At 42.4% G+C, this 14,896-nt stretch overlaps 1 protein-coding gene across 12 annotated transcripts in view; it reads right to left on the reverse strand.

Annotated features, from left to right (window-relative positions):
* Positions 1-14,896, reverse strand: part of DCX (doublecortin) — a 140,280-nt gene that overhangs the window by 105,067 nt on the left and 20,317 nt on the right. For 10 of the 12 annotated variants that reach the window (XM_025431406.3, XM_025431403.3, XM_025431402.3 and 7 more), the window contains exons 2-3: positions 9,926-10,311; positions 1,469-1,809 (exon numbers count right to left, since the gene is read on the reverse strand). In XM_025431406.3, the coding sequence (XP_025287191.1) occupies positions 1,469-1,809; positions 9,926-10,311 (727 nt within the window). Of the gene's footprint in view, positions 1-1,468; positions 1,810-9,925; positions 10,312-12,268; positions 12,458-12,971; positions 13,117-14,896 lie in introns of those variants that run through there. The other 2 variants (XM_049107509.1, XM_049107508.1) reach the window with 2 other exon arrangements.

Consider the following 14,896-nt stretch of genomic DNA (forward strand, 5'->3'; position numbering starts at 1 on the left):
AAAATAAGGAAAATCTTTCTAAAACTCACAGCTTTTCAACAGTGTAATAGGCTGTCTCATAACACTGAAATGGTTGTAGAGTATATCACTGCCATAAGTGGGAGATTAAATGTCATGACTTCTCAGGTCACTGTCAATGCTCCTAAAATTCCTAGGTTCTGTTTTTCTGAGCTGAAAGTTCCAGTGATTAAGACTATTCCTGGGAAGCGCCTGTTTCTTATGTACTTGGTTCTCAGGAAAGAGATACTCTTTGAGAGATGCTTGGGAGTTGTGACTTTTCCCATTGCAAGTAAACTCCATGCTTTGGTACAACCAACACACATCATGTATAACCAATGCCTCCAGGTGACACTCACATCACAAAATGAAGAACAGATAAAAGTCCCAAATTTAGAAAAGTTCCCACATCCATGAGTTTAGGTTTTACCAGAAATTTAAATTCTTGAGGCACACGGTATATGTCAGAAATTATGGGAGGAGGCATAGTTCTGCATTTGAATGCTCATCAGTCACTTCTTTAGAATCTATATAGTTGTTCAAACACCAAAGGTATTTTAAGGAGTAGAAAGTATGGACTGATAATAACTCACAGTTGTCTTTGCTGATGGGGGACCAGAATTCCCTTTAGAGCCAACAGAACCAGCCACTGTTCAAATCCTTTGGAAGTATTTTGTCATACATTTACAGCTCCCTATGCTCAAGAGAATGGTGCATCTGTCTGATGGAGATGCCTGGCTGCATTCTTTCCCAGATATTAATATAGGTGGTACTTAAGTAGCATAACCAATGACATGAAGAACCTGATTTGGAGAGGAACAGATGGCAGCATCTTTCTTGGGCTAATTTTAGGATCTTGAAATAGTCCCTTTCTCACACAAAACCATCAGTGGAACCAAATTCAGACAGCTATGTCACATGGAAAAGAGAGAAAGAGAAAACGTGGTCTAGTGCGAGGCAAAGACAACGAACCAGAGACATTAGTGCTTCCCCTGTATCTGAGTCCTCTCAGAATATGAGGGATTACCTCAACCTCTTTTCACCAGAATGGACACTGAACACCAACATCAGGCCACCTAAGAAAGGAGCCCACAAATCTCACTTCGAGTGACATGCACTGAACAATCAAGGTTGCATCACTTCATAGATGAATTCATATTCACGAGCATGTGTAAAACCTAGGTACTCAGTCCTTTACTTAGCAGATAAGAAAGCTGAGGCTAAGTGACCATTCTCCTTGATAAGACATAAGCAGATTGAATTTCAAAGCCTCAGATTTCTGGTGGATTGTTTTGTCTGCTGAAAAGACCTTTCTTCCCAGTGAGACATAAAATAACAGGTAGGGATGATGAGAGGTAGAGGAAGAGTCCCCCAACTGGAAATGATGCCTCAGGGACAGCATGGGCATCCAGGTATTTAGAATAACTGAAAAGACAGGTACTTTTATTAAAACAACAAAAAAACTACTTACCTGTTTTCCATCCAGAGTGTAGAGTTTTTTGACAACCCCAGTCTCCAGCTTGATGGCTTCAGTGATATCGGTGAGGACTTGCTCAAAAGAGTGAGCCGTCTTCTTGTTCAGCAGCACACGTACGGCCTTCCGAGGCTTCACCCCACTGCGGATGATCGTCACTAGCTTGGGGCGCACAAAGTCCTTGTTCTCTCTGGCCTGGGCACTATTGCTGCTTGCCAGGGATTGGGGGGCTTTCATATTGGCAGATGTTTTCACATTGACAGACCAGTTGGGATTGACATTCTTGGTGTACTCCACCTTTTTAAAGAAGTTGTCTGAGGAACAAACATAGCTTTCCCCTACGGGAAGAAATAAGTGGTAATTAGTTCAAGAGTAGATTCATGAACTATTCTAACCAAACTAGCACACGCTGACCTTGGCGTAAGACTTTTGGAAATACAGTGATAGTAACCAACTGTAGGCACAACTTCTAACTGGGCTCTCCCTCTAACAACTTGGTTCATTCAAAGTCAAGAGCAAGTCATCAGCAAAACATTCTTCATTATGATGGCATACCTAAGTTGAAAAAATCCTCTAAAGCTAAGGATTTCAAGGACAATGAACACATCTAAATATAATCTAACAAGCAGGGTTCTTAAGCTTCATAGGATTTTACTTCAATGGAAATGCCTATGTCAATTTCTCAGATGTTTGTTAATATCTAGGGGGCATTACTGGAGTGTTTTTAACATGTCTCTATTTCTTAATCTTCCTGTCCCATTTCTGGCCTCACAGCCCCATTCCATGGTTATATTATAAACCAAGGAGAACTTTACAATTAATATACTTTATTCCAAGTTAAAGTGACCCCAGTGTCCTTGCATATTGGGCACACAGTACATATTTTCCAAGAAGCCAGACTGTCCTTTGCACAGAGTATATGGCTGAGCAGTGGAATGCCAAAATGTGAAATGTGTGTGTGCATGTATGTGTGTGTGTGTGTGTGGTGAATATATATGTTGTGTATGTATAACTCTGTCCTCTACTGCTCAACCCCACACCCAAGTGGAAAAACTGAATAACAACGTGCACACACACACACACACACACACAGTCCACCGCTTGTGTTTGCAAATCTAGCTGTTGCTTGAGAAATACTTTCCTCGGTTTCCACCACTCACCCCTCATCTTTCCATTTTCCTAAATGCTACATACTAGATGTATGTGTTCAAGGCCATCTTCACTAGGGATCACCCTTGGCTGCCACAAGTAATGAGGTGGAGATGTGAGAATACATTAGACAGCCAGATTTATGGATTGGAGAAATCTAGCATAATTTTCACGTTTACCTTGAGCTAGAGGAAATGACTAATACAGTGGAAAAAACACAGGGGCCAGAGGCAAGGGGCAGGGGGGATTAGACACCTGGGACTAGAAGCTGGAGAAAAGAGGAAGAGAGGTAGGCTCAGCCTAGGGGAGAGAGCATTGGAAAAGGTTGAATTTGTTACTCAAAACACAGTAGCCTCAAGGTATACAGAAGTTCATCCAGAGGTCGAGCTGGAGAAAACTAGCGGGAATTAATCAGGCTGAACTCATCAGTAATAACTCTAAATAAATAAGTCAACCCAGGCCAGGGCAAAGAAAGCATTAAACACAATCATAGTCTGATGGCTCTTCTTTTGGTCTCAGCAGGAGAACCACACAGGGACATATCAGAAACACCGGGTTAATCATTCACTCCTTTGGCAAACATTGATTGCTTTGCTGTAGCACCAAATCCTTTAAGTCATGTTAATTAATAAATTTCTCAGTGCTGAGAAAAAGATTCTGTCAGATTCTCTAGGGCACTTTTGAGGACATTTATGTGTATGTGTGACGGGGAAGGTTGAGTGGCTTCCAACACTGCCCTGAGTCCCAGAGGCTGTCAGTGTTCTATCTTGACAGGGGGACCAAGGGATGGTTTGTAGGTGAACATGGGCATCCTCTCCCACTTGGTGCAAACATACACACACACACACACACACACACACACACACAAATAAACACACCCACCCCAGATGGAGTAGTCAAAGAACTCAGCCAAAAGAAACCCTAATTTCTCTGGCTCTTTTGCTGGCTAATCCAACCTAACCCAAGTGATTAAAGGCTAGGATCTTTAACTTGTGACTTAAAATGGTGAAGGAGCCCTTTCAATTCCCCTATCTATTCACAGTCAATCTCCTCTACACCCTAGATAACCCTTGCCTTAGCACTCCACTAGATTCATAGGTACCTTCCAAGAGGTTAGTTCCTTTGAGTCAGGTGTTTTCCATAACTTGTCAAGTACTTTAAAACTCTGACAACTGGTGGTGTAGAAATGTGTGAGGCTATATATTTATGATTTCACTCATCTACAGTCTCCTCTGGAGAGTCAGCTGTGTAGCCCTATTAGGACTCTGGACTTATTTTGCTCCCATCTCTTAAACCTCTTAAGCCTCTGAACTATGAGTATGATTAACCACCCCCAGATGAGAATGAACATGATGGCAGACAGCTATAGTATCATATGGCACCAAGAACTTTCCAGAGGGCCCAGCTCTCGGCCAAATCTATGTTGAGCACCTTCCAACAGTACATTTTAGTCTCTCTACTCTCTCCTTTTGGCCCAATATAGAGTAATGGAAAAAGAACAGCTGATGTGATGTCAGTCAGAATGGGGTCTTCGATACCTAGTTGTGTGTCGTAGGCAAGTTACCTAACCCCCCCGGCTTTGATTACTTGTCTGAGAAGTGGGAATGGTGATAACAGTACATACCTCATAAGGTTGGAGTGAGGCATGAGTCAGATGGCTCAGCACTGAGCCCAGAGCCTGGTAAGCACTTGATAAATTCCACCTAACAGATCATTAAGGCCCTAATCTGAATGAATGGAGAGGGAACAAGAAAAAAAAGAGCAGAGAGGAGAGGGAGAAAGAGTTGAGAGAAAGGAGATTAAAAGAGAGAGAGCAAAAGCCCAAGGAAAGAAAAAAGAAAGAAGAAGGGCAGCCATCTTGGAACTGAGCTATGGTCATTATAGAACATGACCACTGCCCAGGTCTCAGGCCTCAAAAATAATGATTTCCTGCTGCTTAAGAGGAGGTGTCCAGTTGCTGAAAATGTGACATATGGGAGCTCTATGGTTAACACTCAGCGAAGCCACTTGCTGCCACTGCTGATGCACACTGAGGGCAGGATATTTTGTAAGACTTTATTTTTTTGTTTATGGCTCTTCTGCGTTCACAGCAAAATCAAGGGGAAGGTACAGAGATTTCCCACATGACCTCTGTCTCCACATGTGCATAGCCTCCCCTGTAAACAAACATCCCCTACCAGAGGGCAGGTCATTTATGGCGGTTGAGGGAGGCAGCTCGGGGAGTCAGACAGACATGAATTCCAGTTCCAGTCAGGCCTTTATGAATGGTGTGACCTCAGGCAAATCACCTAATCTCTGAGTCTCAGCTTTTCCATCTATAAATTGAAGGTATTACACTAGCTGACATCTCAGTCCCTTCCAGTCCTAGAGGTCTATAAGAGGTAATTTTCTTCTCTTTTCCCCAGAAGGCTGTAGGAGGTAAAGTTGTTATGATCATTAAATGTTAAAGAAATATATGCCCACTACGGAGGGCTCTCCACTTGTACTACTGGAAAGACATCAAATGTGCTGCTTCTCTAGACCAAGACTTCCTTGTTCTGATTTTTGCAAACGTCTGCAAGATCTGCTGCCAGAGCTCCATGCTTCCTGCCTGGCACTGGAAGCTGGATGAGGTGTGTTTACACACCTTTACACAGCTGGGTTCCCATCCTGCCACAGCTTCCAGGGACTATTTCCCACCCATTGGGAGCCTAGAAGGAAAGCTAGCTTCAGAGCCAAGCAAGGTGACAATTTGCTGGAACTGACAATGTGCTTCAAGATGAGGGGGTAAGGAAATGAAGTCATGGAAGCACAGCTGAAAGGGCAGGAAAGGAACAAGCTGTGGGCTTGAGATGATCTAATGTCTACCTCCCTTCACTTTCAGGAGGGCTCTGTTTTCAAAAACATTAAATGCATTTGTGTTTTCTCAGCACAAAGACACTCCTGCCTGGGCTTCCTCCTCTTTTCCAAGGCTTCCTCACTCAAGAAGGAAGAGACTAAATGATACTTTATTTTATCATCATATGTATTAATGATGCATCTCTCTCCCAGGTATCTTTAAATCCTTCTCTTTGGCAATGTGCCTGCTTTAGAAGCTACAGTATAAATTAGCAAGAAGGTGATGTCATCTCATCTCATCTCCATTGAGCTATGGCAAAGGAACTGGATCATAAATAACTAGGGCCACCATTCCACTCAGATTTTCCAACAAGACTGTCCCAATTGTAAATAATTTGTCCTGTGGCCTATGTAATAGTGCTCAAAATAATACCCCTAAGATTGACCTGGGGACTAACAAACAAGAAAGTGGGGAAAGAATTAGGCAGGAAGGGAAGGGGAATTATTTTGTGATGGAAAGCAAGACAAAAGGAAACATCACTGGTGGATTTCATCCATTGACCCACTAGGAAGATGACTGATACATCTATGACAACAGCCTTCATGGCTTCACTGAGATTCTTTGTATACCCAAGGAGCTGTGGGAAAGCTGATATAAGTAACCCGATTTGGGCCCAAAATGTTCCCCTTTCGACTTTCAGCATCTAGCAACAGACAGTAGACTAGAAGCATTAGACAAGGAGTGTCACAGGCCAGAGTGATTATTAACCCATTGTGGTTTATTTCATTTTAGTTTAGTCTAAATATTTAACAAAGTGGCCATTTGGAAACAACATGTTTTCTACTTCATCATTCCTTTAAGATCCACAGAGCAAAAAAATAAAAAATAAAAACAAAAACAAGGCCTTCTGCACTCCTAGGGACTCCCACAACTGTAGTTAGCTGAAAGTTCGGGACCATCAGGATCATCTAATCCAGAATTTCTCAAGTTTAAGTGCTCATAATTATCACCTGGGAAGATTTATAAAAACAGATTCTGAGGCCCTAGCTCTGGAAATTCTGATTCAATAGATCTTGGGTGTGACCCAGGAATTGGTATTCCTAAATATCTGAAAGTTTCTGAAAGGCAGCCAGACTTGGGAACCTCTGGTCATCCCAACCCCTGACTAGCATCATTATCCCTATTCCTTTTTTTTTTTACATTATTAACAGTAGTACCTTATAGCTATAGTTTCACCTTGTCGACATGTTTCTTTATTATCTAATTATATCCTCTCAACCACCCTGATAGATGAAGAAGCCAAGTGTTACTAGTCTCTTGCTACAGATAAGAATATTACAACATAGACACAAGATGTGGTCCATGCATGAAATGGAATATCATCCCCCCATAAAAGGGAAGAAAGTGCTGATACATGGTACAACAAGAATAACCCTTGAAAACATTTTTCTAAGGGAAAGTATTCAGTCACAAAAGACCACATGGTGTATGATTCCACTTATATAAAATGTCCGTAATAGGCAAATCTGTAGAGACACAAAGTAGGTAAGCTGTTGCCTAGGGTTGGAGACAATGAAGGAAATGGGCAGTGACAGCTAATTGGTACAGGGTTTCTTTTTGGGGTGAATAAAAGGATCTAAAATTAGATTATGATGATGGTTGTACTACTTGGTAATTTTTCTAGAAATCATTGAATTGTATGCTTAAATGGCTGATTTTACATTATGCAAATTAGACCTTAAAATTGCTGTTTTCCTTAAAAATGCTGTTTTAAAAAGAGAATATCACATGATAACAACAGTCCTATGGTCATGTGGCTAACTAGTTTTTAGAATCTAGGACAACTCAGCAGTCGTAGATACCCTTTACTGAGTGTTACTGTAAGCCAGGAATAAGAGTAAACACTTCATACTCATTGTCTTATTCAATACTCAAAGCAGTTGTTCTCACTTTACAGATGAAAAACTGAAGCTTAGGGAGTCTAAATGGTTTCTCCCAGGTCACACAAGCTAGCAGGCGGCAGATCTTGAATTGGCAACAAATCTCATTCCAAAGACTTCTTTTCCTGCAATAACCTTCTGCCTCTAAGACTAGAACCCACTGCCTCTGATTCTTCATCAGGGATCTTTCCAAACTTTTCCAGTGTGAAGTCTCTTGGGTATGAATGTTTTTAGTCTTTCATTCGACCTCTTCCAATGGTGAACAAAGTGAGGGAGTTCTGTCCTCCATTCCTAGAAGAGTAGTTCCAAAGGACAAAACAGGAGAGAAAAGACCTTTTTTTCTTAAATCTGCCTTATCCCAGTGCCCTTTACCATCTGACTGTGTGGCAGTGGGAAAATTGGTCACGTTTCTCAACACTATCTTAGAGATACTCCAGAATTTCCTTGACTGCATGGGCAGTAATCAGGCCTGGGAGGGCGTTGAGGCCTACTGCAGCTTGTGGTTGTAGATGATATGTGAATAAATGCAACTGAGCCTTATTTACATTCTACATAACCCAGGAAGTATTACCATGCAACCAGGGGAGGAATCCAATCTAGCAGGACTCAAAAGGGTCAGGAGAAAGGGTGCAGTCTTCAAAATTATAATTATTATCTATATTGACCTGACATTATCACAAAACACACACACACACACACACACACACACACACGCACATCCAGGAAGAAAAATGACTACCAAGGGCTTGTCCTTGAGCAAGGTATGTTTAAAAATGGATTTATGGTTTGGGGGGGATATGCGTACATGATATCTCTCTTATATCGAAAACAAGAATATTCTAATTCCTACTCTGAATACAGCATCCCTTGGTTCAGAATTCTGCCCTGGCATCTGTCACAGTCTTTGAAAAATTGCAGCTAAGGAAAATGAGGACACATTGGGTGATTTAAGGTGCTTTGTTTGTGAAAATTATTACAGAGACATCCCTCAAATTGGCCCAAGATATGGATTTCACGGTGACAAAGGGACACACACCCTCTCAATTACTCTGTTGGACAGCTCCCTCAACCTCACTCCAAGTCCTTCTACTTTTCCTACTCTCCTTTAACACGTGTGCTAGGATAGTCAACCTTTCAATATTCAGAAAAAGCCTAGGATTAACCACTGCCTGGCCACCCAGAACATGATCCAATACTCTAAGCCTTCTCAGCACTGTTTTTTTTTCAAGGTCAGCTATGTAGGAAAACCTTAGACTTGAACCCTGAGACCCAGACCTGGTAGCCATAGGGACACCATGTCTTATAAGTAACTGGCCCCAAATCACTTGATCTGACTTTAGAAACAGCAGCTACTTGCGAGAACATGGTCTCGCACAAGGGAAGCATTCATGTTCCTTTGTCTAAGAGCACAAGAAACCTGGAAGCAGTGAAGCGGAGGCGGGGCACTCCTACACCAAGTCATTTAATGTGCTGATTCTCATTCCTTGTTGGCTGTTTCATAATTTGGTTTCCCGAGAGATCTGCCTGCTCTAAACTCACCTTTACTCTGGGAATGGAGGGGGTGAGGAAGTAGGGCTAGAGCGGGGGGGGGGGGGGGGGGGGGGGGGGGAGCGGTCTGGGGGAGGGCCATTTGCATTATCAGTTGGTTACATTTTAGCCATTTAAAAGTGGGCATAGGGAGGCATCCACAATATAATTGACTCGACAAAGTAAAACATTAGGAATGTGTCCTGAGGTGTATTTTCTAAATAACCACAAAGAAAGCATCATGGATGAGCAAGTTTTGGGAAGAGCTGTGACTTCCCTTATTTTTGAGTGGGTATGCAGGTTGCTGGGTTTTCAACCTCGTCATAACATTCAGTCATAAAACCAAAGTCTAGAGAGGCTTTAAAGGGCTTTAGGTTCAGTGAGTCAGCTCCTATTCTAATAGGAATAGTCTTTATTAAAATACCAGACATACCTACAGCTTTCTTTGGTATTTCTCTCAATGACCTCAGCCTTAGGGACACACCCTGGAGTGGGTTTTTTAGAAGTGACAGCTGAGCAATGACCACTTACCTAAAAGTATAATCCTTTGTGAATATGTCCAGGAAGTCCTGCTTTTAGGGTGCATATTTCCATGCTTTGCAGTTCACAAATGGTCTCTCAGCAGCTCAGAGGATATTTGGCTATCTTACTGTTAATCCAACCAAAGTTCCTTCCTCATTTTATAGCCCTAACGAGTTCATGGTCTGCCTCTGTAATGCTACTCAGAATGAATTGTGAACAAGATCTAGAGTTAATGACACGATTCAGATTTTCCTTTGTATACCCTGGCAGATAAGCACAATGCATTGTCACCACCATCCACACTCCAACACTAGCAGAGACTGAAGGCCCTGAAGGGTAATGGCTAATGGCTCTGTCATGCCTCTAGCCTCGGCAGTCTCTGCATCAGCCTGGTATTCTGACAAATGTACCCCCTAATCTTTTTCAGAGTACTCCAAGAAATGTAACCAGGGCAAACAATGTCACCTCCCCCACAGAGAGCCAACACCCTCGAATTACCTTCCTCCAGTTCATCCATGCTTCCGATTTTCCTGGATCCATCAATGGTGTAAATGTAACGCACTCCCTGAGGCAGGTTGATGTTGTCAGACAGAGATCGAGTCAGGTCAGCCAGCAAGGCATCGAAGCTGCGAAAACGGTCAGAGGACACAGCGTACACAATCCCCTTGAAGTAGCGGTCCCCATTGCGGTAGAAACGTACCTTCTTGGCTTTCTTCTCGTTGCTAAGAGCTTGCAAGGTTCGGGTTCGGTAGAAGCTACAATGCGCGCTGTGAGTGGGGCTCGGCAGCCCATTCATCCGTGAGCCCCGCATGTTCCTGGATGTCTTATCTCTTTCGTCAAAATGTCCAAAATCAAGTTCCATATTTTGGTGGAACCTCAGAGACCTGAGTGGTGGACAAAAGGGGGTGAAAAGAGGCAAAGGAAACGGGGGAGGAAGTGTGGGGGGGGGAGAAAAAGAAAGGAATTCAAATATTAGCCAGATCCAGTTCTGCAATCTGCTGCTTGTAAAAAGAACTGGTTGAAAAAGCCCGTGACCCATCTGCTGCTTGCCCCTGACCTGCAGGAATATTGATCTTAATAGAAAGAAGGAGGGGCTGGGGGAGGTGCAGACGGTGGTGGGGGTTGGGGTGAGAGATAGAGAGGGAGGCACTCTGGGCACTGTTCCAAACAGGGGCGAGGGAGGGATTTTGAAATCCCTTGAAATCCTGGGACTTATTGACAGTGGCTCCTATCAAAATGTAACTTCGGGCTAAATACATTAAAACTGGCATCTGTTTCTTCACACATGCCCACATGACTAACAGTTGTAAATGAATCCATAGCCTGACAAAAATCCCCTTGAAGAGAATAGAATAGAAGGTGCTGGCTGAGGTTAGCATCTCCAGTTTAGGAAGCAATCTTTGTGCCTCGGTAATATGGTAATATGACTTCGGAGGGGAAGGTTTTTCATTTTATCCCAAATCCTCTTTCCTGCTCTGATGCGTGCATCCCCTCCCCACCCCACCCCCCACCCCCAATAAACCAGGATTCTCCTTTAAAGGGACACAGCCTCCAGGGAATAGCTAGTGTCTTTGTGCTATTCATCAGACCCTTTCCCCATCAAGCTGGTGCAGCTATCTAACATTCATAAGAAATAAGCTGGGGGAAAAAAGGATTAGAAAAATCAGTTATTTAACAAGTTATTAGCTCTGCTTTCCCTCTGGTACCATTTGGTCACAAAATCCTTCCCCCCCCTTTTTTTTTGATATGTGCTCTATCCCTCCCCAGTGAGGCAGCCCCACCTCTTAATGGACTAATTTAATTGTTGAAAGATTCCCAAGTGAGTTCCTGAAAAGCATATGGGACCTTTGGAAACAAGCACACCTTTCATTGTTCTGGATTTCTACCCTGACTGAAGGGGCATTTTCCCTCTCACAGTAGCAATTCACCCCCAAATTTATCTATTGCCCAGATGCATTAGCTAAGGCAAAAGATGGTCATTTGTCAGATTTGCTTTTCCCCCTTCTGTTGAACCAGAAGGAAAGGAAGGAAAGAAGAGAAAGAAGAAGAAAGAAAGAAAAGAAAAGAAAAGAAAAGAAAAGAAAAGAAAAGAAAAGAAAAGAAAAGAAAGAAAGAAAGAAAGAAGAAAGAAAGAAAAGAAAGAAGGAGGAAGAAAGAGAAGGAAGGAAGGAAGGAAGGAAGGAAGGAAGGAAGGAAGGAAGGAAGGAAAAGAAAATGAGAAATAAAGAAAAAATCAAAACATGAAACCAAACACAACAGAAGCTTCAAGCACTAGCAAGGTAGTGACCACAGCCTAGGAACCTAACTATTAACATGCATCTCACAGATGGAGATAAAAGGACTCACAGAGCGAAGAGAGCTCAGCTGCTACACACTGCCACATCGAGATATTTGCAAGGGTCCAGGAGGACAGGACATAAAAGAGGACTGGTGCCTAGAAGGCTTGCCAGGCGCTATCCTTCTTTTCTTCCAATGTCACCATGACCTATGCTGAGCTCAGCATTGTCTCTGTCAGACAACCTGCAGTGGTGAGAGACCCCACCTCCTCAAGACAGTAGCAAGCATTTCCTCAGGCATGCCAGTAACACTTGGCTTTGCTTTAGGATCACGGGTGGTATAATTCTAAATCAACATGACAGTGAAAACAAAGAAACAGCAAACTCACTTTTCCAAAGAAAAATCCCAGGTAGAGGCTTAGGGAAAAAAATCCGATAGAATTAAGGCAAAATAAAAATTTTTTTAAAAAGGAGAGAGATAGCTAGAGCGAGCGCTTTGCCTTATGCTTTTCCCGTTTGACATCTGTTACATTCTGCCTGAAAATCACTGGAAAGCCCCACTCACCGGTTTTCTGCTGTTTGGGTGGAGATGCTGAGAGAAAGAAAACCAATCTCTCTATGCCTTTGTTGTCTGAGCTCCAAGCAAGAAATTCCTGCCAGGGTGGATAGATGCCTTCTAGGTCCTAGTGCCTTGTCCAGCTTCTCCCCTATAACTCAGGCTTAGTGAATCCCCCCAACTCCTATGATTAATTACATGGCTTTTTTTTTCAATTCACAGGCTGCATTAACAGCTAGAAAGGTTTCATTTATAACTAACAGGAAATTGCAGGGTAGCAAAAAGATTGCACAGGCAAGTACAGAATGTTCTAATGAGCAATGCGCTACCCTCCCCCTTCCGCACCTCCCACCCTTTTTGTTTTTTTAAAGAGAATTGGCAATTTCACTTGGCCAAAACCTTGGCCTAATCTGCCTGGGGACCAGACTCAGTCAAACCAGGAGGCTCCTTAGAAATTGTAGCTCCCTTTTTTTCACCTTCTTGAGACAAAACAATCAAATCTGAATGTTCTTAAAGTATCTTACTTAGTTCATGCATCCAACAACTGGCTGTTTTTGAAAGAAGGTCAGTGGAGTAGACTGCGAGGGAGAAAGAAATAGAAAAGACAGGAGGAAAGACTTCCAGAATTTCATGGGGGATAATGTCTAAAAAGGATCCCAAAGATCATTTAGCTTGCTGCGATGATCTGGTGAATGGGATCTGTGGCATTTACCTATGAGAGTTCGTGAGTTCAAATCCAATGCAGAAGACCTTTCCATGTGAAGTCTGATGGCCACAAGGTAAATATCAATGGGTCCTCAAATTTCTAAATGTCTTCTTTGTGTCAAATACGTTCTCAAAGGGAAGGAAGCAACCGCCTTAAATTCATGAAATCAGGCCAAGCAATGAGACAAAAGAAGAGAAAGGTGAGAGAGTAAACTAGGGGTGGTCTACCATCCTCAAAACTGAGACTACTCGCATTAATAGGTGGTGTCTTGAACGACCGTGACTCCATTGTCGCTTGGCTTCAGAAAACTCAGAGCTATTAATAATGCTCCGCGATTATCTTTTTAAAAAAAAAGATTTTATTTATTTATTCACGAGAGACACACAGAGAGGCAGAGACATAGGCAGAGGGAGAAGCAGGCTCCCTGCAGGGCTCCCTCTTGGGGACTCTATCCCAGGACTCTCGGATCATGCCCTGAGACGAAAGTAGACGCTCAACCGCTGAGCCACCCCTCCGTGATGATCTTCTATCCGATTCCTAATACAATTAGCCCTCCTTTTGAGATATAGCATTTTGATAACAAATAGGTAAGCATTTTTTGTGCATGTGTTTTACTTAAGAAGCCTCAAAGTGGGATTTTAAAAAAATGATATTCCTTCTTGGGAAGGTGTTGGTAGAGTTCTTGAAGGTATCTTAGTTCAAGCCTCAGCTCTCTGTGTTAGTGGGGTCCACGGCCTCCATGTGCAACTTGCCTAGCCAAGGCTGCCCACCTTGCTGCTGCTCTACTGGCTTCTAAATAGGTACCTCAGGGGACCACAGGTGTCTGGTGTATTCTCTTCCATTTGTTTCTGTCTTATACACTTATCTCCAGAAAGATCAGGGTTATTCAGGTCAAGAGCAGACACATAAATATCAAAAAATAGGGGTGGGGAAATACGGGAATTCTGAACAATGGTTGTAGCTTCCTGGTCCAGCAAGGTCAATGTATTAATTTTTTATGGCACATCATAAGCATTTCATAAATAACAGTGATTGGTTTTGTATCAGAATTCCATTTTTTTTTATTTCTGGGAAGGATAGAAAAATGGATGGGATGTCACAACTTAAACATAAAGGATTTAGAATAGATTTTAGAAGGCATTTATTCATGATATAGGCTTTGCAACACTACTACGGAAGCCGTAGAATGACTTTAGGAGACAGTCTAGGGTAAATGATTTCATTTGTTTATATACATCAAGGAGCAGATGGGTGAACATGATCAATGTTTCCCCATGTGAGGTTTGTGGATGTTAATGTGTTCTTTAAAAACAAACCAACAAAAATGGTTCTTTGGACAAAAATGTTTAAAACGTGGTGGGAAAAAAAATAAATAAAACGTGGTGGGATAAACAAAATTTGTTTTCTTGACCATAAAACTTCTCCTGTAATTTACTTAAAATATCTCATGTGTCTCCAAAAAGGTAATTTAGTATAAAGGGCTTCCTGCTTTTTTTCAGAGCTCAGAACCTCTTTTTCTTCTCACAGACTAATGTTTCATGGATAAACCTTTTGCAAAAACTGAGTTAGATCATCTTGCAAACATATTTCCTCTCAAAGAACTCTCAGCTACTCGTCAGGAGTTTTCTCCTACTTTCTCAAAGGAGAAGAATAACTGGCAGAAAAGAAGGCTCAGGCACAAGTCCAGGGAGAAAGTGCATCTTTATGTGTGGAAGTCAACTTTGAAGATGAAGGGAGAATCATGGTTGAGGGCTTAATGGAGTGAAGAGATCAAAGAAAAAGGACAGCAACCCCATTGTGGGAAAAGTGGCAGTAAAAACTTTTGGAATAATTCCCATGTGCTCACACTCACTGCCCCTGAGGAGCTTGAAGACTTATTGAGGAGGCAGGACAAGAATATGTATCTTGGGGGATCCCTGGGTGGCTCAGGG

The sequence above is a fragment of the Canis lupus genome, chromosome X (genome assembly GCF_003254725.2).
Source record: "Canis lupus dingo isolate Sandy chromosome X, ASM325472v2, whole genome shotgun sequence".
Taxonomy (NCBI): domain Eukaryota; kingdom Metazoa; phylum Chordata; class Mammalia; order Carnivora; family Canidae; genus Canis; species Canis lupus.